General features: G+C 42.1%; 1 protein-coding gene and 2 long non-coding RNA genes across 5 annotated transcripts in view; 1 reads left to right on the plus strand and 2 right to left on the minus strand.

Annotated features, from left to right (window-relative positions):
- Positions 1-27254, plus strand: part of LOC144989040 (NLR family CARD domain-containing protein 3-like) — a 228514-nt gene that overhangs the window by 179544 nt on the left and 21716 nt on the right. For 2 of the 3 annotated variants that reach the window (XM_078940794.1, XM_078940785.1), the window contains 8 exons: positions 19946-20083; positions 20166-20330; positions 20408-20503; positions 20576-20680; positions 21217-21336; positions 21772-21827; positions 21915-23688; positions 24989-25162. In XM_078940794.1, the coding sequence (XP_078796920.1) occupies positions 19998-20083; positions 20166-20330; positions 20408-20503; positions 20576-20680; positions 21217-21336; positions 21772-21827; positions 21915-23688; positions 24989-25162 (2576 nt within the window). In that variant the 5' untranslated portion in view covers positions 19946-19997. Of the gene's footprint in view, positions 1-17878; positions 18192-19945; positions 20084-20165; positions 20331-20407; positions 20504-20575; positions 20681-21216; positions 21337-21771; positions 21828-21914; positions 23689-24988; positions 25163-27254 lie in introns of those variants that run through there. The other variant, XM_078940790.1, reaches the window with a different exon arrangement.
- LOC144989694 (uncharacterized) lies at positions 11303-12505 on the minus strand. Its single transcript, XR_013653911.1, has 2 exons — positions 11886-12505; positions 11303-11362 (listed from the first exon to the last, which is right to left on the minus strand). It is a non-coding gene; the product is annotated as an uncharacterized LOC144989694 (long non-coding RNA).
- On the minus strand, positions 17887-18993 carry LOC144989583 (uncharacterized). Its single transcript, XR_013653844.1, has 2 exons — positions 18313-18993; positions 17887-18236 (listed from the first exon to the last, which is right to left on the minus strand). It is a non-coding gene; the product is annotated as an uncharacterized LOC144989583 (long non-coding RNA).

A 27254-nucleotide genomic window follows, 5' to 3' on the forward strand; every position in this document is an offset into this window, starting at 1 on the left:
CCTGACATTAGATGGCGCTTAATGTAAAACAGAAATACTCCTGGACACAAGGTGGTCGCTTTTCACTCAGGAGAAGAGAGCCAGTATTTACGCGCTTGTCAGAATCATACAAAGAAAACATGAATATTTCAAGCACCAGTAGCTCCAGCTCCAGTTCCAATGATGAAGAAATTATTGTTCTGTTGAATGATGAAAGACGCCAGAAAAGACGCAGATTTTGGGTACATCCCATAGTTACGAGAAGAGAAGAACATGGTTTTATCGACTGGTACAAGAGCTGAAAATGTATCATGAGCGTTTTCGGGGATATTTTAGAATGTCCGTCATTATTTCTTTGCGGCAGTGTAGCCGCTACTTGGCGTCTATCTTCTTTGCTGGTATGTGTGCTCAGAAAGGCAGTGTTGTGTTTGAGCGCCCCCAAGTTGTGTTTTACTGTAACTTCAGAAGCTCCAGACACGTGTGCAAAAGCGCCATTCTCATTGGTTGTATAGTTTTTGACGCAGCACGTCAAACCAAAAAAACGAACCCGAGGCGTTTTTTTAAAAGTGACGCTTTGACGCGTGGCGTTTTTTCGCGTCGGTGTGCACACTCAAATTGGTGCCCTTTGTTTAGTCAGGAGGCGTTAAACGTGCAACTATTATGTGCAGCGCAAAGTTAACATGTCTGTATAAACAAAGGCGGAGCCTCCTGCCCCGTGTTATTCATGGGTGTCAGGCTTCATGGCTACCGGAAAGGGGACAGTGTCTGCAGTCTGTTTATTACTGGGAAATATATAATATTCTGAGAAGATGTCTGTACCAAAGAGTACAGGTGACACTCGCGTGCAGCTACAGAGCAGAAGAATCAACACGCACCAATAACACACAAGACGCTCTGTGCTCACACACACAGTCAATCTACAACACCTATAGTTAGTAGTTAGTTCACAAGCTAGATAGGTTGTTGTTAGTTGTTACTGTTATTTGTTAATAAAGAATAATGCATTGTAATTTTATTTATTTCCGATGCGGCCGCCGGGGGATTTGGTGTTTTTTTTATTTTATTTTTTATCTTGGTCTCATCTGTCCATAGGATGTTGTTTCAGAACTGTGAAGACTGTTTTAGATGTTGTTTGGCAAACTCTGGTCTGGCCTTCCTGTTTTTGAGGCTCACTAAGGTTTTACATCTTGTGGTAAACCCTCCATTTAGGGAGTTTTCTTCAACAGGGACAGAATTATTCCTTCATCCACCTCAGTTTTTTTCTGTAATCTCCCAGGTCGTTTGCCGTTGCTGAGCTCCCGGTGCATTTCTTCTTCTTAAGAATGTTGTAATTGTTATAAGGAGGGAATAACACACACCTGGCCATGGAACAGTTGAGACTTACTTACATTACTTTTGGTTTCTTAACTAGTGGGAGGCACATATGCAAACTGTTGTAATTCACACACCGCTTACCTGATCTGGAAGTAAATACCCTCAAATTAAAGCTGACGGTCTAATTCATTGTGGTGGTTTATAGAACCATAAATGTTGGAATTGCTACTGTCCCAATATTTACAGACCTGACTGTATATCAGATTATTATTTTGTTGGAATTAATTAATTATTTAGTGGAAACGAAAACCTTTTTTTTTTTTTTTTACTTGTCCTGTCCAACAGCTGGGCAAACAGATGAGAGCTGAAGGCCTCTTGTGTTGGACAGATTTTACTTTAACAACAGGGGTTATGAATCTTCAGACAAACCAGAGGTATGTCTGAATAAACCCCTTTTGTAATTCAGGCCATACTTTATTAGATTCCATCATGTTTGAAAATCTTTGGTGTTGGACCGGACGGAAAAGGAAAGGAGGGAAGAAGAGAGAGGGATGTTAGAGAGAGGGGGTAGGAGGGTGATAATAGGAGGGGGGGGGTAGAACCATGAAGCAGCCTAATGCCACAACTTAACTGGATGTTTATCATTACGGTAAGGCTCAAGTGTAATACAAATCTCAAAGGGCGGAGCCTGTCCACACACACATTCAGATGTTATAAACACACCTGTTAACTGTAAAGATGTCCACATGTCAACATGTACACAAAACATGCACACAATACAGATATTGTTCACACACGCATACTTATGCCTTTAAACCAACTAGTGTGAAATATTTCATTCATTCAATCATGCAAACTATTAGTGCAAAGGTGAGCTAACACCTGTGCTCAGGTGAGTCTTTATGTTCTTCTAAATGGATGGTGGAATGTGAAAAGAAGGAGGGAGAGTGCCCAGCCATCCCCACCCCAAGACCCCTGCCACAGCGGCAGCGGCAGCCAGAACCCCCTTTTTTTTAACCCATGGCAGATCACGGGCTCCGTAGTAATTCATTACGTTACTCCATTACTGACAAAAGTAACTAAATTAAAGTAACTTGTTACTATGTAATTCATTACCCCCAACAATGTTTATTGTTAGTAGTCAAACTACGAGGAGCTGTCCAAAAGTCTATGCTAAAAAGCATAGACTATATCATCACTGGAGATTAGAGTCGCCCCCCCCCCCCCCACTTCCAAATAGGAAGTAGCTGCTGTCGCCAAACTCCAATAGACCTCTATAGATAAATAGGCAGCTGTTACTCAGTCATTCTAAATAGACAGAATTACCATTCTTGCTGTGAAATTCTTTTCTTAATATCTTGTGGGTAATCTTAGTTTTTTTCATAACATTTTTTCTTTAGTGCCAGTTATTCAAGCTATAAACTGACCAATCAGATGCCTCAGTGAAAGGCGTGGTGCCCGCTGGCCCCACCTCGAACGTTTGATTGACAGCTTCTTCCGAGCAGCTTTCAGTGATGTGGGCTTAGACTTTGAACTAGATTATCATGATTGGCAACTGGTTCTTCTAAAAACGTGACTCAGACCACCTGACTAATCACTGTTGTCTGGCTCAAAATGGTGATTAGATTTGTTGTTGTTATTGACAAAAAAGATTATATCAGAACATTAAATTGTTGGCTTTAGTATCTTTTAGAGCTATTAAGCATTTTGGACCAATCATGAACCATATTTACAAAAAGTAATTAATTGACATACAGTTATCTTTGTTGTAGTTGGACAACAGGGTCATGATTAGTCAGTACAGAAAGTTTGGTGAAAATAGCTTCAGTATCTTCAGAGCTATTGAGCATCTTTATTATGAGTCTTTTCTCTATTAAAATGTGATAAAATATAATAGACTTTTGGTTTGCCACATTCTATTTTACAAGTTCTCACATTAAATCTTCAAGCTAGTCCATTTTGACACATTTTTACCGTCTGAGCTGCCAGCAGCACCTCCAGGCTAACACTCACACATAAACACACCCACCAACACCACCACAGGCAAGTTTCTGACCCCAATTGATGGGACCCCAAACCTCGGTCCTGGAGATGATTTCTACATAAAAAAAGACAATAACAGACATGTGAATGTAACTTTATTAGCAGCATATTCCTAACATTACACAGCTGGTGTTGGGCTGAAATAAGCCTCAGAGACTGTGTCAAACATTTACTATAGATGCCTGGATCTTTACTGTCAATAATGGCAAGAATCTAAAACATTCCAATTGTTTTCAGACTTTTTTCCTTTTTGTAATTTCATATAAAAATAATTGGAGACAGAATCAGGTTAAAAGTACATTTTCTTTCAATCCCTCTGTCCCCTTTCTAATAAATCTATTTATTTCAGTATGATTTAATTTGAGTATACAGTTAAATGACATTAAAGACCTGTTTGTACCATTTATGAATTATTTATCTGCAAATTAATTTCCCTAAAAACAAATAAAATATTATTTTCTTTCTATAACTGGTTCAGACTACAAGTTATTGACCGAAAAAGCTCTCCTCATATGGGGGAGGTGTAGGGGGCCTTTTTCAGCACAGTTTGATACTGTTGTGCTAAAGAAAACAAAAAACTTTTTTTTAATTAAAAGTTTTTTAATGTGCATATACTGAATGATACTGCAATCATTTGTATTGATAATTAAGAATAAATAAAGTCACCATAGTATTTAAAAGGACCTGTTCTTGTGTTTCTGCAGTTCTCCCCCAGTGTTGGATGACTGAAGAGGAAGATCTCTGCATCCAGCAGAGGAACTTCAGAGTGGAACAGGAAGAACCAGAACCTCCACAGATTAAAGAGGAACCAGGGGAACTCTGCATCAGTCAGGATGAAGATCAGCTTGATCTGAAGCAGGAGACTGATACCTTGATGGAGATTCCTACTTATGAGGAAGATGAGAACAGTGAAGCAGATCTAAACAATCAGCAGAGCTTTAATGTAACTGATAGTCAGGATGAAGAAGGAAACCAACATGAAGAATCAACATCAACTACAGATGAAGAGACAGAATCAACATCAACTACAGATGAAGAGACAGAATCAACATCAACTACAGATGGAGAGACAGAATCAACATCAAATACAGATGGAGAGACAGACCAGAACAGAGATCAGAGGAAGAGAAGACACAGAAGTCATGTCCAAAGTGTGGACAGCTCTCACATTTCAGAAAGTCAGTGTGACACAGATGTTAGAAAAAATCTTAAAAAGACTAATCTTGGTAAGAAATACAAACAATCTCCAATCAGGTCTGGTAAAAACTCAAGAATAATTACTAACCCGTCTGACTACATGGAAACTGGGTCTGATGAAAGATGTTATATCTGTAAAGAATGTGGTAAAAGCTTTGGTAACAAATCTCTGTTCAGAATTCACGCAAGAATCCATGCAGAAGGTAAGAGATTTTCTTGTAAAGAATGTGAGAAAAGTTTTAGTCGCAGATCTAGTCTCAAAACACACATGAGAATTCACACAGGAGAAAAGCCTTTTTCTTGTAAAGAATGTAAGAAAAGTTTTAGTGATGTATCTACTCTCAAATCACACATGAGAACTCACACAGGAGAAAGGCCTTTTTCTTGTAAAGAATGTAAAAAAAGTTTCAGTCAAATATCTCATCTCCAAAGACACATGAGAACTCACACAGGAGAAAAGCCTTTTTCGTGTAAAGAATGTAATAAAAGCTTTAGTCGCAGTTCTAGTCTCAAAACACACATGAGAATTCATACAGGAGAAAAACCTTTTTCGTGTAAAGAATGTAAGAAAAGTTTTAGTCGTATATCTTTTCTCCAATCACACATGAGAACTCACACAGGAGAAAAACCTTTTTCTTGTAAAGAATGTAAAAAATGTTTTAGTCAAATATCTAATCTCAAAACACATATGAGAACTCACACAGGAGAAAAGCCTTTTTCTTGTAAAGAATGTAAAAAAAGTTTTAGTTGTTCATCTGGTCTAAAAAAACACATGAGAACTCACACAGGAGAAAAACCTTTTTCTTGTAAAGAATGTAAAAAAAGTTTTAGTGATTTATCTTATCTCAAAACACATATGAGAACTTGTAAGACTTTTTCTTGACAATGTAAGGATTTAGTGTAAACTCTAAATTCTAAACTTTTCTGATAAGAGGTCGATCTCTCAACCTCTGTACCATAATCGGAATCAGCAGAATACTTTATTTTACAGGAGGGAAAGTTCTGCATCTCAGAAAAATTAAATATTTTAAAATAAGTTTTTAAGGCTCAAAACTTCTGGGGTGAAACCCCAATGTTCTAATGAACTCCATAGCAACCTGAGCTTTCATTTCATGTACACAGAGCCACAGGCTGATGGCCTCCATACCATATTGATGCAGTAACTTCATTAGAGGGAGGCACAAGTGAGAATTGATCTGTAGAAATGAAATTGTCTACATTAAAAAAAAAAACTTTGGTTGTTTTGATAAATGATTCGCTACAGGAGGTCCTTTGTCCCAACAGCAGTTAGACTATAGAATGACAGTTTAGGACTGCTGAAACTGCTGCTGGATTTACTTATTTAGTTATGACGTGTACTTTTACTTCCACTTTTTATTGCTGTTTTAATTTTTACTGACTATTTGTTTTTCTGACTGCTATATTTCTTGTTTGGCTGCTGTAACAACTGAATTTCCCTCCAGGGATCAATAAAGTCTTGTCTTGTCTTATCCTGACTTTCCTGAACAGCTTTTTTTAGGTTTTCATCTTCTCTAAGCCACAAATATCTACAGCAAAGAAATATATGATCAATACATTTTAATCTATGTGTAATCTATCCTGGCTTTTTGTCTTCTATTTTCTTTATTTTTGCCTCTGAACATTGATTTGGAGGATTGTTCCAGGTAGGATCAACTCCATAGCTGCAGGGGGCAGTATAAGGAAAATGTGAATCCTAATCTATCAGGTAGGTAGATGGGAAGAGGTATTTAACTAGGTGACAGTGTGCAGGTGGGGGTTTTGTCTGGCAGTCATGGTGAGCTGAACAACAAACATTTCAATGCTTGGATGACTTCAGCGACCCCATTGGTATGTTTATTTCAATTTCATTTATATTCTGATATTTGTGGGAACAATTTTCAATAGGGATGGGAATAGAAGCCTCATAGGGGTTCATGTAATTTTGCCAGAAAAATGAACTACCCATTCAGGGCTTCGAAACCACACAGAACAGCGGCATCTGGTGGTGGACTAGATGTATATCGACATGCTTCAACAAAGCTCCTTGGAACACTTCAATGTGGAAATGATGATAAAAAAACGTAAAACAAAAAAATGTTGTTAATGATGACTGAAGAAAAAGATGTATGCATTCTGTTTCTAATCTTTTACTACATTTAACAAATTAATGTTTAATTATACATGCATTCTGTTAGAATAAATGTATCCATAAGTTATCCTATATTTACTCTGAACTTTTTTAACTGTAAAAAGTGTATACTTGTCTGCGAGAAACAGCCCTGAGAAAGCGGGAAGAATGTTTTCTCTGCATTGAACTAGGAATTCACCTTTGACCTTTTGATCCTTGCCCTGAAGCCACAGGAGCTAACTGATGACCCTTGATCTGCAAAAAAGACCCTAATCCCCTGGGGGGAGTAGCAATCTCCTGGGAACGGATGTCTCTCTGTTTTATGACCATTGGGGGCTGTGTGTGTGTGTGTGTGTATGTGTGTATGTTTACAACCACCTCCTTGTATGCTGTATGTTAGGTAACGCTGTGATTTTAAATAAAAGTGAGGAGGCAGACTTTTGAAAACTCAGAGCACACGTGGAATGGCTTGAGTATGTTCCTGTCTGCTCTCCTCGAGAAAAGAGATAAGTGAGTCTGTGTCCTTTCTTCAAGCTCAAAAATAGTTACTAAGTGTTGGCTTAGTTGTAGACCTAACACATTCTCATATTGCTATCTGGACTTTTCACCCCGCTGCTACAGAAGTGTTAGAGCAGAAGGCATATGCAGGCTGTGCTGTGCAGAGAGACGGGAAGCCACAGCGCAGCATGTTCAGAACAGGAAGTAGGGCCCCTCGTCTGCAGACAGAACTCAGATGTACATCATGCAGGTGTGAGGACATTTCCAGAAGCAAAGCAGAAGCAAGCAAGAGGCCACGGTGAGGACGGAAAGGAATTGGACAGCCACCAGCAAAGGGGTTACGTCTGCCCACAGGAGGAGGAACTCAGAGCCGCTATAAAGACTTCTCCGTAGGAAGTCCCCGGTGCTTTTTCTCTTCTCTGCGGGGGCCCTGTTCTCAGCTGTACTTCTGTGTTTTTCTCTTGCTACTGTCTTAGAACTATTGTATCAGGGAATAAAGTTCTAATCTTTACCGGTTCGACTTATTGTCATTTTCTCCTCGACTACTTGAACACGTAAAGGAAAAAGCTGCAAAACGGAAAAATCTTTTTCCTTCATGATTTAAAAAAAAAAGCAAAACAACACAACATGTGACGCTTTCTGTGAGAAGTGCTTGACACAGCAAAATACATATCACATGAAGAAAAAAAAAACGCAAAAAGAACATGTATAGTGCCAGACTCCAACCTAGAACCTCTGGATGTATATGCCACTGACTATTCCACTGAGCTGTCTCCATTCACATAAAAACAGCTTGACATCAGAGATTCATTCCAGTGTTTTTTTTCTTTTTGATACACAACGTTCATGATGTGGTGTTTTATTAGGAAAAACCGAGTTGAAATGATCCTGAGCCACAGAAAGTTTTTAATAGGAAACATGTTAAAGTGCAGTGAACTGATGCTGATTCTAATACAAGCGAAACAGTAGAACTGGTCAGGAAACGCTCAGGATTCATTTTGCATTTCTATTGAATAGCACGCCCAACTGTTCAAACACAAGTGACATCTGAACCGTGGTTCGACCAAACGAAGCATTTGGCGCGTCATACATCATCAACCACGTGATCTGTGCTAGTTGACACACGCCCCGAAACATTGTGCCGAAACACTCTGTTTCATGAAGGTGAAGCGTCGTGTCAAACGGGCCATCCCTAATTTTCAACAAGTGAAATAGTTAAACCACACAATATTTGCAAAAGTTTAATATAACAGTACCGGGGATCACATCACATCTGAGGCGGGGGGGTGTCGCGTGTCCTGTGGTGTGGGTTCTGATCCTTGCCCCTGAGTGCCGGCCCTCGCCAAATTTCCAACTGTGGGCGAGCCTGGTCGGACCATGTTTACAACACTTCCTGTGGACCCTCTCTTCTCCTGTGTGCCCTCCTCCTGGGTGGGGGCGGCTGGCCTCTGCCTCGCTCCTTCCTGGACCAACCGTGGGCCGGGTGGGTGGCTGCATGGAGCGCGGAGCGGGTCTCCCGTGGGGGGTTTTGGCTTATACCAGGGGTTGGGGCGGGGAAATGCCCAGAACTCCTGGGTGGTGATGAGGTGCGCGTCTGGGGTTGTTGGCACTCTTCTGGGGCGGGGCCCTGCATTGGGCCCTCCCGGAACGGCGGGGGGCTGCTCTCTGTCCAGGGAGTCAGTGTAGCTGGATTAACAACGGGGTGACGTGTGAAAACTTAGATGATTTAGTTAAAAGCCTTGCAGCAGCGTTCTGGAAAACCTGGAGCCGTTCTAGTGATTTTTTTTCTTAAACATGTGAAGACGGATTTGCAATAGTCAAGACGAAATGTAATAAAAAGGTGGATGAGCATCTCCAACTCGGAACGCAACACAATTGACTCAGTTTTGCAATGTTTTTAAGATGAGAAAAAGAAGAACGTACAAGTGACCCGACAGGGGAGTCAAGGGATAAAACACACAAAAAACCTCCTGCGGTTTAAAAGTCTGTCCAGGAGGACATAACGGTCAACAGTGTCAAAGGCTGTGGTCAAGTCCAGTAGCAGTAGCACAGAGCATTTTCCTGCATCTCTCTGCATCAGGATGTCATTAGTGACTCTGAGAAGGGCTGTTTCAGTGGAGAGAGCTCTAGAAACTGAAACTGCTCAAAAATGCCATGACTGTCCAGAGCAGTTGTCAGTTGGTTAACAACAACCTTTTCTGAAATTTTGGACATGAATGGGAGATTAGAAATAGGTCTGTAACTGCTCAAGAGGGAGGAGTCAAGTCTGGGCTTTTTAAGGAGAGAAAGGACGACAGCATTCTTAAAGTGCTCAGGGACTTGACCTGACAGCAAGGACGAGTTAATTATTGACGGGACACAGGGACCGATGGACTGGAAGACATCTTTGAGTAGAGATGTAGACAGCACATCAAGAGAGCAAGAGGATGACTTCATTGTATCAACTACTCTGACTAGCTCAGGGAGAGAAACAGTTGAGAATGTGTCTAAAATGACAGGCCGAGATGATCATCCTTGAAGAATTTCAAAATAAAAGACTTACACACACCACAATCACTGCTGGATGAGAAATACATTTAGTCTTTATTTTCTGTCAATAAATCATATTTATCAATAAATCCTTGATTGTAAATGATGGATCTAAAGTTGAAAAGAAGTCAAAGTGCTGACTCAGCACAGATCAAAGGAGACACAGATGATTTCCTGGAATGAAGAAAACATCAAACATCATGATGTGATCTGGAACTGAGCTGTTCTTCAGAAGATCCTCCCAAACATGGAAACTGTTGCTGCAACACGTGAAGCTTTGCTTCTGTTGCTAGGTAGATCTGATGGATCAGAAGCAGACTTCTGTCAGCTGGAACTGGGGCTTCTTCCAGACCATGACATGTTGTTCAATAAAGTTCATTCCAAAGCGTGACTGATTCATGAAGTGGTTCCTTGAGCCGTGAGTTTTGCCAGCAGCAGGAATCCCTGAGAGTTAGGAGACAGTTTGTGGAGAGAGTTTGTAGATTTAGGAGAAACCAACGTTTGAAATGAAACCAAAGTGTCCTAAAGCCAAATCACTGAGCACATCTCAATGTTCCACAAACAGTCATTTTCCACAGTGGACCGTCACCACACACTTTACAAGACAGTTTCTCACAACTTTATGACAACAAATCCTGAAATTGTTCCATTCAAGGAAACATTGACTAATATTTGGATTGATGCTGTTTTCCATCTGTGTTTTCAAACCTGCATCAAGAATTAGCTCATGTTTATTGAAGATGGTCAGGAGAACTTCTTTGAAGAGGAGGACTTCTCCAAACAACCACAACCTTAGAGGAAGTTTTCTGAGCATTCAGAGAATGCTTTTCCAATGACTCATCATTTTCCACCAGAAGCTAAGGAGTTTTTCCAAATGCATGCTGGGTATTCTTAGTTCTAGCTTGGAAAGCACTTTGTGGGATTTCCCTGGAAAACCTGCTTTATCAATCATTTTGGTCTCTTTTTCTTCTTCTAAGTTCCAGCTTGGTGAGTGTGCAGGTCGCCATGGCAACCAGTGTCCAGGTCAAAGGGAGGACCACGGCCATCCAGTCTCCAGGCTTTTGGATTGATTTGGATTTGATAAACATTTGTTTCCCACATTTTAATAGTAGAATTCAACACGGGACATATAGTGGATTGGAAGAATAGGAACAAAAACAGCAACAACCAAATAATCCTCCTCCCCTTAAAACATGCATTTGACTCTGAACAAGTCTAAACCAAATCCAAGCACAGACCAGCGCTGGGGCTCCTGCTAGTTTCTTTTAGAAGAGCCTGCCTCTTCCAAACATAGAATGTTCAACAACTAGAGCTAAAAATGTCTGTTGGTAGATTTCTGGATGTTGGCCGTATCCCAGCGAGCAAGGCCAAGTCAGCCCCAGATGGTTTCAAAGTGGACAGAAAAGGTTTTTAGGAGTTTCTAGAATGTTCAACAACTAGAGCTAAATGAAACTAGTGCATGAAATGACAAAGAACTTCCTGTTTGAAAGGAATCTCATGATGGCTTCCACCTGTCTCTTTGCTTTTCCTTTCTTTTTTGGGTTTCTCCTCTTTGGGAGGTTACACAAAACTGCACTTTAACCCAGAAGGAAACAACAACCGCTCCACAATCCCTGAATCCCCTACAGCCTTTATCTAAACATTTACATTGACCATTATCACACATTTGATTGCCTTTTCTCAGAACAACAAGCACAACTTCCCGTTTGTTTGTGTGTGAAATGATTCCAAAAAGCCATGTGTCATCCTGGAGGGACTGGTTTCTCATCAATGCAGACCACCAAGTTTCTCTGCTTTCTGACTATTTGGTGGCTGGTAGGCCTTTTGGGATTTTTGTCAGGGAAAGAAGTGAAGCTGGGCTCCAAATATTGGAAGACACTGATCTAAAAGTACTAGGACATCTGGAGAAAGCTCTAGTTCTGCTCCAACTCAGTCCAAAGCACTGAAGATAGATGGAGTTGGATTTGGGAGAGGACTGAGCTCATTCAGATGAAGAAAGAACAAGTCAACAGATGAAGAAGATTTCAGGAAGTTTCCCATTCAACAAGTTCAAGTTTCCACAGAGCTAGTTTAGCATCTTCATGAGATGGGGGCGGAGCTTGAACACACACCGCTTCCTGGAAGCCAAACTCAGGCTAAGTGGAGGAAAAGTTGGGATTTGTGGTGTTTGTAAAGATCTGGAATGGTTTCCTCCCACAAAAAGGCCTTTTTCTAGTTTCCTGCAGATGAATTCTTTTCCTGCTGGGAGTTCTCATCTGGGTTTGCAGATTCTTAGTTGGAGGAAAACTTGGAGCAAATTCTTCCCAGAAAAAGGATTTTCTCTGGAGTGAATTGACATGAACAGAGTGAGTTTGGACTGAAAGCAGCAACAGGGAGGAGATGTTAGAGCTTCATCAGAAAACAGCTTTCTGGAGGAGTTGGAAGACGTCAACAGTCACAGTGATGGTGAGGAGGAGGAGCTAAAGATGGAGGAGCAGCAGGAGGAGGTTCTTCACTGAAGGAGAGCACAAGTCCAGCTTGTCAGTGCTTTGCTGATTGGCTAGTTGGATGTGTTCTTTGATGAGCTTTTCAATCTGACGTCTGCTTGGAGGACTGTTTTCATCCTTTTGGGTGATTCCACTATTTGAACCAGACCTGGAACTAGAAGAGACTCAGTGAGAACAGAAAGACAAGAAAGGATCCAAACCAAACTCTTCTTCTGTCTGACTTCAACCATGAAGGGACTTGAACCCTCAACCTTCTGATCCATGAGGCCACATGGTCTGAGAGAACATCCAGGTCCAGCTGCAGGTGGAGGACAGCATCATCCAGCTGAAGAAGAGGAGGAGCTTCTGCTGCCTCCCTCAAAGAGGAAGGTGGAGGAGGTGAGAGGCTGCACTGGAGCTTTGGACCAAACCCTGTGATGGATGAACAACATCTCCAGGCTGTTTCCAGCCTGACCAGGAGGATCAGAAAACAGCAACAACTTCTCCTCCATCAAACCATGATGTCACCACCAGCAGGTGGAGACAGATATGAGCAGAAATTCTCTAGTTGGCTTCAGATTTCAGAGTTTCCCAAACAAGCAGTAGCACAACTCCACTTTTCTCTCCAAGCCCATCCTCTGAAATCTGATCTTCTGAGGGACGAGAACACATGGAGACTGAGACTACCAGAGCATCACTAGAAGGACAGTTGGACTCCCCTCTGGAGAAAGAAGGCTGGAGCATGTTGACGTGACAAACTCCACATTTCTTCTCTTTGTCAGGAGTTGGGATCCTAAAATTGGTGTCATTCATTTTCTTTTCCAGCTCATATGGAGCAGAAAACTGTGCCTGTAGGCTGGAAGCAGGCAAAGGCAACAACAGCAACACTTCCTCACCTGCAGCTGTTGTTGTTTGTGTGTTGATCCACAAACACATGCTGTGAAGAGGAAGCTGCAGTGAAGGCAGCCATGTTGGAGCCTCACACATGTTCTCATTAGGATCAAATGAACCAGTGTGTTTGAGACTGAAAGAAAGACTGAAGGACAAAGAAATATGAAGATTCATTCAGGATCAAATCCAGACTTTATTCATGTCTGCAGACAAAAAAGCTGCAGACATTTTACAGACACAATTGAGGTTTTTCAACACTTTTCTGAGCAGAAGATGCAGTTCTGGATACAGCCAGAAGGTGTCGCCCTTCTCATTTCTAATCCAAATTCAAACTACAGACTTGACTGATTTGGTTTGGTTTTTGTTCTTTTAACCATCATGGATGAAGACATCAGACCTAGAATTACAGAAAAAACATCAAAAATGTTTCACAAACTTATTTTAATAAACTGAAATGTATAATTTCTGTCTATTGGAAGTCATTTGAAGTGAAGCTGTGAAAGTGACCACATTTGTTCAACAACCTCATAGCAACAAGAAACAAAGCAGATTTCTCTCCAAAGAAGTTTTTTTCCTCCGTTTTCCATCCAAACAAAGACAAACAGATGTTCTGTTTGGCAGAAATGTGTTTCCACCCAGAGGAACCTGCAGCAGCTGCTGATCCATCAGAAGATTCTGGACCTGCAGAGACTTCCCACACAGCTGCCTCTGCCTCCAAAGAAGCTGCTGATCTGCATGGAGAGAGAGAGAGAGAGAGAGAGAGCTCCAAGTCTCTGCAACCAGAGAACAGAAGCACAGAGCTGAAGCAAACATCCCAGAACCTTTGCTTTGGGAGTTTGATCCGCTTCAAGACAAAGTCCCACATGGAAGAGATCAAAGTGAGCTAACCAAGCGCTTCATCCAAGAGAAGCAGCTCCAAAGCACAAAGACTCCGTCTGGTTGCAGGAACTCTGGGAAAGAAGGAGTAGGAGTAACTCCTGCAGGAATCTCTGCAGGAAACATCAGCTTGGAAAGAAGAGCTGACTCAGCTGAAACATCAGCTAACATGTCAGCAGTCTGTGGCTGAGACCAAGTCAACACTCCTGCAGAGAGAGAGAGACAGAGAGAGAGAGAGAGAGACAGAGAGAGAGAGAGAGAGAGAGAGCAGGAGACAAGCTAGCTGGAAGATTGAATGACAGGTGTGTCAATCAAAGCAAGATAATACTGGACTAAAGGTCTGTTAATTTGAACAAGACAACCATTAAGATTTCTATCTGAACTAATATTTGATTTTCATCAATAATGAACAATCAAAATGTTGAAATATGAGGAGAAAATTAAAGGAAAGGAAATCAAAAAAAAAAACTTTCTGATTTTTCTGAAACAGACGTCCATCTGTTCATTATCTCCAGGCGATAAAAAGATAAAATGGTTGCTATGGAGATGAAAATCAACAGAAAAACTGCCATTTTGGAAAAAAAAGTGGATTTTCCAATACGATCATCTACATCAGTGTGTTTTTCTGAGTCAGTTGATGATGCTGATGGTTCACATAAAGCAGGACTGCAGTCCAAAGTCTCCTCTGTAGCTCACACTGTAATAAAGCACCCCCCCAGCTCAGAGACACAGTTCTCTCTGTGGATCAGCAGCTTCATTCTAACAGCCACAGATCTTTTTACAAAGTGGGTTGTAGAGAAATCTCTCTATAAACATTAGAATAATTTCAGACACAACTTATGAGGAAATTAACTTTATGTTACAAAAGGAAACATGAAATGAAAATATGTGGAGCCCCAGCAGATCTCCACAGATCTTGGGGTTAGTGCACGATTCAGCATCAGTGTGAAACACAATTGATCAGTGTGCATGGTTTATCAGATTCTTTTAACCACTGGGACCTGGGGGGCTTAATATATTTCTGAGGCTGATTCTCTTCAGGACCCAGCAATGTATTCACTGCTGCAACTGCAGTCACATGATTTCTGTAACTGCAGAGAGGAGAGTCACACCTATGCAAATACACACACGCACGCACACGCACTACAAACACACACACACTCACCACAAGTTGTGTAATCTTCTTCATGTCAGGACAAAACCTGATCCAATCCTGATCCTCTGACTGTGGAGCAGTGGCTGTTCACTTGGATGACAACAGGCCGGTTGAGGCATCAGAGGATCTGCTCTCCAGTGGTTTAAATCCTATTTGTCCGATAGGTATCAGTTCGTTAATGTAAATGGCCATTCCTCTCAGTGCACTCGAGTTAACTATGGAGTCCCACAGGGCTCAGTCTTAGGACCGATCCTGTTTACGCTTTATATGCTACCCCTAGGAAACATAATCAGGAAACACAGCATTAATTTTCATTGTTATGCCGACGATACGCAGTTGTATTTATCCATGAAACCTGACCAGAATGACCAGATAGAGAAACTGAACGCCTGCATCAGTGACATCAAGACCTGGATGACAATTAATTACCTCCTCTTGAACCCAGAAAAAACTGAGGTCATTATACTTGGACCTAAAAACCTCAGAGATGCTCTGTCTGCTCAGATAGTCTCCCTGGATGGCATAAGTATAGCCCCCAATTCCACATTTAGAAACCTTGGGGTTTTATTTGACCAGGATTTATCATTTAAGGCTCACATATCTCAGGCGTGCAGAACTGCCCTTTACCTGCGGAATATTGCTAAGATCAGAAATATACTTTCTAAGAGTGATGCTGAAAAACTCATCCATGCATTTGTTACGTCGAGGCTGGATTACTGTAACTCCTTGTTAGCAGCGTGTCCTAAGAGTTCCTTAAGAAGTCTCCAGCTTGTTCAGAACGCAGCAGCTAGATTGTTAGCAGGAACTAGCAGAAGAGATCACATCACTCCTGTGTTAGTTTCGCTCCATTGGCTCCCAGTTGATTCTAGAATTAAGTTCAAGATCCTCCTGTTAACCTATAAGGCCTTACATGGAATGGCCCCGTCCTATATTAAGGACCTCATAGTCCCTTACCAACCAATCAGAACACTTCGCTCGCAAAATGCAGGACTGCTTGTGGTTCCTAGAATTAGTAAAAGTACGGTTGGAGGTAGAGCGTTTAGCCACCAAGCCCCTGTCTTATGGAATAAACTCCCAGCTCATGTAAGAGAGGCCGACTCAGTTTCTACATTCAAAGCTAGACTGAAAACATTCCTCTTTGGACAGGCTTATTGTCAGACTAGTTAGTATTCAGAGATTATTTAACTTAATGTTAGTTTGTTTAAATTAAACTTAATAATAACTATTTCTTTTAAAAGGCTGCTAGAAGTTGAAGCTGGGGTAACTATGGTGCTCTGGGGTTCTGTCCTCTTTCCTTTTTTACTTCTACCCTTCCTCTCCTCTATTCTTGATCATAATTTATCATTTAGTTCTCCATGCCTCTGTTTGGTACAGTGCGATTCATGTATTGTCCCTCTTTCCTTCTCCCCTCCTGGGGAGTGGGAGTGCTTCCAGACTCCAGTTGGCTCATCCGTGCTCCAGTTCCTGACCGTTTACCTCGCCTTTGCTCCTGCTCCTACACCTGGCTGTGGATCCTGCCTCTGGCTCATCTCTGGCTCGTCTCTGCTCTGTACCTGACCGAGTACCTCGTCTCTGCTCCTGCTCCTACACCTGGCTGTGGATCCTGCCTCTGGCTCATCTCTGGCTCGTCTCTGCTCTGTACCTGACCGAGTACCTCGTCTCTGCTCCTGCTCCTACACCTGGCTGTGGTTCCTGTCTCCGGCTCGACTCGCGCCTTTGACTGTCCCGATAACCACGGCTGGATGAAGCTCGTCTGCTGGACTTTATATATGTAGTTGTAGATTTAGATAAGTTAATTCTTCTCTAAGAGTTCTGGTAAATCGCCTGTCCGTCCTGGGGGAGGATCCCTCCTTCATGTGGGCACCCCTGAGGTTTCTTCGTTTTTTCCGGAATCCGGTTTTTTTGGGAGTTTTTCCTTACCGCGAAGGGGGGTCTAAGGGCAGGGATGCCAGTATAGCTTAGTCAGTTTGTTAGTTCATTTGAGTATTTTCCTATTGAACTCTTTGTATTCGTGATCCTTTTCAGTTCATGTTTTACTTCGAAGCCAATCGAGACGAATGTTGTTGTGATTTTGGGCTATACAAATAAAATTGAATTGAATTGAATTGAGGGTTTGATTCCAGGAAGGCTCATAGTCTGAATCTGACATCAAATTTATGAAAACGTTGTAAAAATGATCTTTGATTTTGAAAGTCTTGCTGATGACTGGTGGGGTGAAATGAGTGTCTGTGGATGGAACGTTAGCTCGCTGTGTGCATGAGAGGACAACTGGATTTTTCTAAAACTCTTGTTCAATCACCTTGTCATGAACGCTTGGAGGAAATGCAGAACCACAGCTGACATGTAGATTGTCCAGAACTGTTTGACGGCTCTTCCTTCTTCATTTCAGCTTCCCGTGCTAAAAATAGTCCAACCATAGAGGTTCATTGTTCACTGATGCTGCTGCTGTTCTAGAAACAAATGAGCAGCTCAGGTTACTTTTGCATAAAAACTGACAAACAAGTTTCAAGGTAAAAGCAGAACTTTCAGAATCAGCTCCATATTTAGAAAAAACCAAACATCATAACAACAAAAGAACTGATACCAACTGTTAAACATGGGAGAGGGGGGACCATGGTATGGGCTCCTTTTTAACTCAATTTTCACAGAGCTAACAACTAAAAACTTAAGTCTTTTCGTAATTCTGAACTTTTCTGTCCACTTTCACTCAGTAAACTAAAACATTTGAGTACATGAACATTTTTGTCTGGATTTTTTAAGACCTGCTGTGGTTTTCCCCTCAGGTGAATCCACAAAGTCTTTCAGAATGATCAGAAATCAGAAAGTTGAGATAAATTTTAATAAAGGATGAAGTCCATGTTGTCCTGGGAAACATTAGCCATAGAGAACGTCTCTTTCTGTTTCAAGTTTGGCCTCACATAAGTCTGTAAAGTTTTCATCTCCTGTTAAGTAAAGCTGAGACTCTTTCAGGTTTCTGGGAGGAGCCTAACACAAACACACACATAAGGGGGCGGAGCTCTGCTCAGGTGTTCCTGAATCAGGAAATGAGGAAGTAGAGAGTTTTCCTCCGTGTCAGAGCAGACAGAGCAGGACTTTCTTCTTCCTCTTCTTGACGGTGAGTCTTTGTGTTTCTGTTGTCTTCTCCACTCATGATGAAGGTCTGTAAGGAAGAGGAGCAGCAGACGAAGAGCTCAGACTGAAGTTTGTCTTCTTCCAAAAAGGTCACTGCAGGTCACCTTTCTGACAGAAACAGAGCAGAATGCAGCTGAAGGCCAAACTCTGAGTTCTGCTGCTTCTTCCAAACAGTTGGTGACTCTGCTCCAGCCTTCCTCTCAGCTCACATTCTAATGACATTCCAGAGAGGCTGTGGAAGCTCCTCAGTGCTCTGATCTCTGCTGAAGAAGGTTGGGAGGCTCTCAGGTCCTCAGTGCTGAACAACTGCATGTTTCCAATCCTCTCAGTACTGACATCTCCTTCATTTCTGAACTTCTGACAGGATTCTGATGGAACACAGCTGGGAGCTCCTCTCTGATTGGTTCATTTCTTCATCATCTGCTCTGATGATTTGTTTATGTGTTCAGCATTTAACAGCAACAAAGTCAGAGTTGGGGACGTTTTCAGGCAGTTTCACCTCTTTCTCTGAGTTGATGTTGTGGAGGTCAAAGGTCAGACGGAGCATTTTTCTGCCCTAGAAACTAGGAGGAAGGTTTCAATGATGAAGAACTCAACCAGACTGTAGGAGCTGTTTTCATGTCTTGCTGTCCATCATAAATTGATGATGACCTGACTTCAGACAGGTGAGCATGAGCCAGAGGGAGAAATGGTTTTGACGGGAAATGAAGCAAAAGAGTAATCAAATCCGTTCAGTAGTGTAAATAATAAAAGAAACAAAGTAATGCCAGTGCAATGGTGACTCCTCCATGTGTTTCACAGCTTTTCTTCTTCATGGATTTTTATCAGACTCTATGATAGCTGTAATGTTAGAACCAGTGATAAAAAACAAAGCTGGAAGAGTTTGTTTCTAATTCTATTTATTAAAATAAACCTTCTAACAAATAAAGAGCTGGACCATCTTTTCTGTTTGAAAACACGACAATCGTTGCTTTACTTTAGTCTGGAGCTCATCGGTTCCTTCATTGCAAATCTGTTTACATCATGTGACCAAAGGACGGATTGTATTCAGACTAAGGAATCTGAGAGTGAACCGGACCTCAGTCCCATTGGAAATGAACTGAAACCACCTCCAAAGATGGTTCCTGGTGCCAGACCTGGGTCCACTTGGGTTTATTCAGACTGAAAATGTGTTCAGGATTATCAGGGAAACGAATTCTGCTTCACTTTAAACCAAATGTGTCCAGTCTGAAAACACCCTAGTTATCTTTTATGGACTAAACTCACTGAAGCTGAATTTTGATCCTCCGATTGTGTTTTCACTGTTTTCACTTTACCAGAAATACATTTTATCATTAGAAATCTTCCATAGAAATGAGAACAACTTTTATGGTAAATTTGTCTCTTCAGAAGTTTTTCTTCTGCAGCTCTTCTAAAGAAACAAACTAGGAAGGAACTCAGGACTCATGTTACAGTTTTCAGAGATTAGTGTTGTAAGGTAATGGATTACTTTTGAGCAAGTAACCTGTAATGCTTCACAGTTTGGAGGTTCAACAGTGGAAATAAAACTCTGTTGGAGCTTTGTGGGGAAGAATTCCTGTTTCCTGAAGTGTAGAAACAGGAAGTTTGTTGTTTCTGTGTCAAAGTGACTGAATGGAAATGTTGCTGCTGCAGCTCCATGTCTCCACCTGCAGGAGGGAGAGCAGAAGTGCAGCAGCTGATGGCAGCTTCCTCTGATGATGAGGGTTTCCTCTGCAGGTGAAGGAGGAAGGTGTGTGTGAGCTGATGTGGATCCAGTCAATCCAGCAGCATGGATCAGTGGGAGGAGCCACAGGAGGAAGCCCCTCCCTCTAAAAGCAGAGATGGTAACCATGACAACCAGAGCAAAGCTCAGAGGTGAGATGAGCATCTCCAACTGTCCATGATCTTCTCCATGTCAGAGCTCAGGACTCACACCAGCAACCTGCATTCTTCACAGGAACCAACCTGGATCTGGATCTGGACCTGGATCTGGATGTGGATCTGGATCTGGACCTGGATCTGGATCTATACTTGGACCTGAATCCAGCTGGGGGTCCAGAAGGAGTGACACATCAGAGGATAATTTAAATGCATCCAAAAACAGTCGTTCAAGAGTGAAACAGTAAGTGTTTGTTAAATATGTGTTATTGATGTAATGGATGGACAATATTTGATCAATTGGAGTTTTTTTTTCCACAGCAAGAAAAATCTTATAGACTTCTTCAAAATTTTCAAGACTAAAAAGTCATCAGCTTCTATTCCTGACTTGAAAGACATCAGTTCAGAAGAGGAACAGTAAGTGTTAGTCAGACTTAAAGGAGCATAGCAGAGTTCAGGGCTCAAACCAGCAACCTTTATTCTTCACAGGAACCAACCTGGACCTGGACCTGGATCCAGCTGTGGATCCTTCAGGAGTGACAAGTCAAAGGGTCATAATCCTAACTTCAAGGACATCCGTCCAGCAGTGGAACAGTGAGTGTTTGTCAGAGTTTTTGGAGGCTGGATTCTAGTTCAGAAGATCAACAGTTTTCAGATGAAGGACTTGAGGTCTGGTTCAGTTCTGGATCTCTCTGATCAGACTCACTTGGAGCATCATGTGTGTGATGAGATCTTTTCAGTTGAGTCTTCTGAGAGTCTCTGAGAGACATCAGAGATGTTGGAGAAGAAAACATGTTGACTGCTGACTCTGACTGACAGCAGCTCCAGTCTAATGAGAAGAATCACTGCAGACTCCTAGGATTCAGATTTTCATGCTTTCCAAACATCACATTGTTCTAGTTGGACTTTCTGCTCTCAGAATTTCTCCATTTCTACATGGAGAATTGGAATCAGCTTTTCTAGAAAAAAGTCTGGATTGACTGACAGAAAATGCTGAAAGCTGGAAACTGTTGATCCAAACATGTCATGTTATTCCAGACTAAACAGCTCAGTCTGTGTTCATGTCAAAGTCCATCAGCTGTTCATGAAGAAGCAGATCCTCCAACACTCTGATGCTTTGGTGTTTGCAGAGGTCAACAGGTCACACAGAGAGTCCAGTCTGCAGCCTCCAGCTGTGGCTCCATGAAGAGTGACCGGTCCAAATGGGATCCTCCAGACTTCAGAACTGAACCAGGACCTTCAGACTCACAGTAAGAAGCAGTTTCTAGTGAACAAAGCAGAGTTCAGCTCTCAGCAGGAACAACAATGTTCTCATCAAGAACATCAGCTGATCCATCCAGGAAGGTCAACCATCTGCTGTGAGCGCTTTAGGTCTGAGAGGAAAGAAAAGAGTTGGACAACTCTGGAGGACACAAAGCTCAGTCTGTGAGGATGAAGCAAACAGCTGAACTTTTCTCTGAGCTCAGTCCAGACATGAGCTCCAAACACAGCTAAGGCATCATTTAGACCTTCAGATGGACTAGATCTGCTCTGGTTTCACCTGGAAACACATTTGCTCACATTCAGCACAGTCTGGATCCCAATATCTGAGTCTGAAGATCAGAGAGGATCTGCTCCATGATCAGAGTCAGTCTGGAACTTCCCACTGACTGCTTTGATTGGTGTTCACTAACGTTTCTCCTTAGTGTCCACAGAGAGAAGAAGAGGAGCGGACCCCAGTCTGCAGAAAGAGCCAGAGCTGGTGAGTCAGAGCCTGATCATCTGCTGATGGATTCTTCTGGAAACATGTGGAACACTCATGAAGGAGCTTTCTTCTCTGCTCTGTCAGCAGATGTTGGTCTGCAGGAGATGTTTGGAGAACATCAGATCAGTCTGAGGAGCAGAAGTCAACATGTGGCTGAAGGAACTGAAGAAGCAGGAAGAGAAACGCTCCTCAACAGGGTCTACACTGAGCTCTACATCACAGAGGGACTGAGACCAGAGGCTCACACCCAACATGAGGTGATGCAGCTGGAGACCACCACCAAGACCAACCAGCTCCATGACACTGCAATCAAGAACCCAGACATCTTCAAAGTCCTCCCTGACCAACACAGATCCATCAGAGTGGTTCTGACCAGCGGAGTTGCTGGAGCTGGAAAAAGCTTCTCAGTGCAGAAGTTCACTCTGGACTGGGCCGAGGGCTTGGAGAACCAAGACATCAGTGCTGTGGTTCCTCTGTCCTTCAGGGAGATGAACTTGATCAGAGATGAGCAGCACAGTCTTCTCACTCTGATCCAGCTGTTCCATCCAACACTCCAGAAGATCCCAGCAGAACAGCTGTCTGTCTGCAAACTTCTCTTCATCTTTGATGGTCTGGATGAAAGCAGACTTTCTCTGGACTTCAACAACAGTCCGCTGGTGTCTGATGTCACACACAAGTCCTCAGTCAACGTGCTGCTCACTAACCTCATCCAGGGACGTCTGCTGCCCTCAGCTCTGGTCTGGATCACTTCCAGACCTGCAGCAGCCAATCAGATCCCTCCTTCATGTGTGGACAGACTGACAGAAGTCCGAGGTTTCAATGATGCTCAGAAGGAGGAGTACTTCAGGAGGAGGTTCCCAGATGGAGAGCTGTCCAGCAGAATCATCTCCCACATCAAGGGCTCCATGTCCCTCTACATCATGTGTGAAGTTCCAGTCTTCTGCTGGATCACTGCTGTGGTTCTGGAGAACCTGCTGACCACAGAGCAGAGAGGAGAGCTGCCCACCACCCTGACTGACATGTACTCCCACTTCCTGATGGTCCAGACAAAGAGGAAGAAGAACAAGTACCAGCAGGAACATCAGACAAGTCCACACAGGGAAGTTCTTCTGAAGCTGGGGAGGCTGGCATTTGAACATCTGGAGAAAGGAAACATCATGTTCTACCAAGAAGACCTGCAGCAGTGTGGTCTGGATGTCACAGAGGCCTCAGTGTACTCTGGAGTTTGTACTGAGATCTTCAGAAGAGAGTGTGAGATCTTCCAGAAAGCGGTCTACAGCTTTGTTCATCTGAGCGTTCAGGAGTTTTTGGCTGCAGTCTACATGTTCCACTGTTACTCCAACAGGAAGGTAAAGGTCATTAGGGACTTCCTGGAGGACACTATGTATTGCCTATACCTGGATGAGATTCTGAGTGGAGTCCTGAAGAAATCCCTGCAGAGTCAAACTGGACACCTGGACCTGCTGGTTCGCTTCCTTCATGGTCTCTCTGTGGAGTCCAACCAGAGACTCTTAGGAGGCCTGCTGGGTCAGACAGAGAAGAATCCAGAAACTATCCAGAGAGCCATCAACAACCTGAAGAAGATCAACAGTTATGGAGTCTCTCCTGACAGAAGCATCAACATCTATCACTGTCTGATGGAGATGAAGGACCTCTCAGTTCATCAGGAGATCCAAGAGTTCCTGAAGTCAGAGAACAAATCAGAAAAGAAACTCTCAGAGATCCACTGCTCAGCTCTGGCCTACACTCTGCAGATGTCAGAGGAGGTTCTGGATGAGCTGGACTTGGACCAGTACAAGACATCAGATGAGGGTAAACGGAGACTGATCCCAGCTGTGAGGAACTGCAGAAAGTTCAGGTGAGTCCAGAAGTGATAATGATGAATCAGATCAGAGTTCAGATTGATTTACAAAGAATGAAAGGTTTGAAATGATTAGAAAAAAAACATGAAAGAAGAAAATCAGTTTGTTTTTAACACTCATATGATCTTTTAGCTAAAGATCAAAGAAGGATCATATTTGTCCAAATGAATCCAATCCAGAACCTTCTGAACATATCGGTGAAACATGCATGCTCGTGATGAACCTTTCCTGCCATCACGTTTCTGACCTTGGGGAAGATCCTCTCCAGGGCTGAAAGCAGATCTTCCTTTGGGGTTTCACTTTCCCGTTTGGACCCTCAGAGACTCACTGTTCTCTGAGTAACACAAACTGAATGTGCGCTCACACACTCACTTGGCTGAGTGTCTGCTCCTCCTTTTGCAAACGGGGGAGAGCGGCACTCAGTACACACACATTGCAGCACACACACATTTCAGCACACACACACACACACACACACATACACACTCATTGTGGAAAAAAGCAGTGGTAGAAAAACTGAGTTGGTTCTCATCGTCTTCTTCTACTCCTCTGCTGAAGTCCCAAAACTACACATTAGGTGCACCGCCTCATAGGGCGCCCCCTACAGTTTGGAGAAAATGTAAGACTTTTACGTGCGCCTTATAGTCGTGAAAATACGGTACCTGACATGTTTGAACGGACGTCTTCTTCATAGTCAAGGAGGACTCTGACTCTGAACAATGAAGCTTAGCATCACAGCTAACTGTCACTTTAGCCTCTTTCTACCAAGAAGAGCTTCTGGAAAGTTCTGCCTGAAGGTTGGTGCTGCTGTGGTTCTGTTCATGATGGGAGACGTGGACCTGAGGAGGAAACTGGATCAAAGTTCTCCATCAGAACAGGAAGATGAACTGTTGTTGTTCACAGCTTCAGAGCTGAAAACATGAAAATATCATTTTGGAAATGGAAACAGAAAACTCTCAGAAAACTGGATCATAACCAACATTTAAAAACATTCAACCATCATCATCTTCATGGTCAGAGTGACAGCTGTCAGTCTCTGGTATCCAGATGTTCTACTGGTAACTTTGGGGTTCAGACCTCAGATCAGTGACAGACTGAGGGCAGCATGAAGCTCCATGGAGCTCCACCTTCTCTCCTCCAGCTGCAGATGAAAGAAAGATCTGAGAGAGACTGATGAGGAGGACTGGTTCATGATGAAGATGAAGCTCTGATGAAGAGAGAAATGTCCAACTGGAACTTCATCACAGCCTGAATTCATCATAGATCACCTGTTTCTGTCTTTCTTTCTCTTCACAGACTTTCAGGATGTGAACTTTCAGAGACTCACTTTGAAATTGTGGCCTCAGCTCTGAAGTCCAACCCGTCCCACCTGACAGAACTGGACCTGAGCGACAACGATCTAGAGGGTTCATCCATGGAGGTTCTGTGTTCTGGACTGGAGAGTCCAAACTGCAGACTGCAGACTCTGAGGTCAGAACATTCAAGCTGCTGGTTGGTTCATTTCTACATTTGTAGTTCTTCACTGAAGCTGAAAGGTTTGGATTCAAAGATTTTCTGGATTTTCCACAAATTGAACATCTTTGATTCTTTGAAGAGTCTGCAGTGGAAGAAAACAGCTGCTTACATTTTCTGTAGAACAAAGACGTTTCCATGGCATGGTGTTTCCACACCCCCCCCCCCCCCCCACACACACACACACACAGACATAAGTGTGAGTCAGACTAGAGAAGAAAATCAGAGAAAGGAGAGTTTTGGTGCAGAAATGAAAGAATTGAGTAAACCTGCAGAGGCAGATCTGTAGCTGCATATCAGTTTAATGCAGACAATATTTCAAGGACCAGAGTCTACCAGGTTGAAGTTATAAGATTAACAATATTTGATAAAGGATTACATTCAAGTTATAAAGAGAATGAGTTTAGTGTCAGACGCTGCACCACAGCAACCCTTCTGTCAGAGATCAGTGGTCCAGAGTGTCAGAATCTCTCAGTCTTCTGTGCTCTCCAATAGTTAACTAGACTCCTTCTGAGGGCGTTCCTCTGTGTGGATCCGTTTCCATGGTAACCAGAGTCTGGGAGTCAGAAACTGGACTTTAATGTTGAAATGAAACATTTATTGTTCACATTTAGATTAGACATTTACATTTAGATAAACAGATGATGTTCATTTGTCATTGTCACTGGTACAGAACATTGTAGAAACTGATCTTTGGACTGAAAAAAAGGATTTGTAGAACCAACACAGTTAAATAGTGGAAACCCGTTCCTACCAATTGTTTTTAGTTGTGTTTGCATGTTTGCATTGTGTTGTCCAAACACAATGTTTGTCAGTTAGACCTACACAATTCATTTGAGTAGAATATGCATTTCTTAGTTGTGTTGTCTCAACACAATTTTTGTCAGTCAGACCTACACAATTGTTTTCAGTAGAATTTGCATTAATTTGTTGTGTTGTCCTAACACCAATTATTTCAGTTAGAGCTACACAATTAAATAGTGGAAACTCGTTCCACCCAATTTGTTTGGGTTCAATTTGCATTTTTTCTTTGTGTTGTCCCAACACAAATCATTTAAGTTAGACTGACTTTTTTTTTTTAGTAGAATTCTTTTTTTTGGCAGCACAATTTCTAATAAGCTAAACCTTTTCAAATGTTTTGCACCAACATGACTGTAATTTCAATACAGTCATGTATTACTTTCAATAATTCAAAAATGCAAAGGACACACTATTACATTGCACATTTATTTAAGGCGTGTAAAACTTAAACATCATCATGTATACAGTTTTTTCAAATTAGTCCATTTTTAAAATTCATTGTCTCCCCTTTGCTGGTTTTTGGGGTTGTGGCTGTTGGATGGAGGTGAGTACAGCCTGAACAGATCATCAAAACGATCACATGAACATTTTTTGTTTAGAGGCTTTGAGCCTTTCTGGGTGCAGCTCGATTCCAATAAAAATAAATGTAAGTGTATCGCTGACCTTGTGGGTAGCTCAATATGAGAGAATAGACCAAAAAATATTCCAAACACCAAGGCGACGTTGTCCAACACTGTCCAAGTCTGATGACAATCTGGCCTTCAAAACAGATTCCAACATCCAAGTATTCCAACATTCCATCTTCTGGATGCTAAAACACCCACAGTTGTAGCATTTATGGTGTCTTCATTCTGTAAAATACAAATTGTAACAGTTACTTTACAGAAAAATTTAATACGAAAATTGTGCCTTTCATGGTAACATAATTATTTACTTTTTTACATTTTGTCCTTAGACTAACGCAGCATAATCCTCATTCATAGATCGTTTTATCATTCTCCCTGGCAGCATCTGTGTCATCCTAAAAAATGAAAAAGGAAAAACAAAAAATGAGTATTCATCTTATGACAACCTAAGGGTTAGGGGTTAAAGTCAGACAGTCCAGGTTCAAACCAAAAGTCCCACTCCAATCATCTCAAAATGCTACCAGTGATTTTTTCATCTATGATTATGCTGTTTTAGGCCAAAATCTAAAGATCTGTTCTGTTCTATAGGACATAGTTTCTGCAGAGGGGCAGGAATTCATTAG

This window comes from Oryzias latipes, chromosome 2 (assembly GCF_053564925.1).
Source record: "Oryzias latipes strain Hd-rR chromosome 2, Olatipes_Hd-rR_3.1".
Taxonomy (NCBI): domain Eukaryota; kingdom Metazoa; phylum Chordata; class Actinopteri; order Beloniformes; family Adrianichthyidae; genus Oryzias; species Oryzias latipes.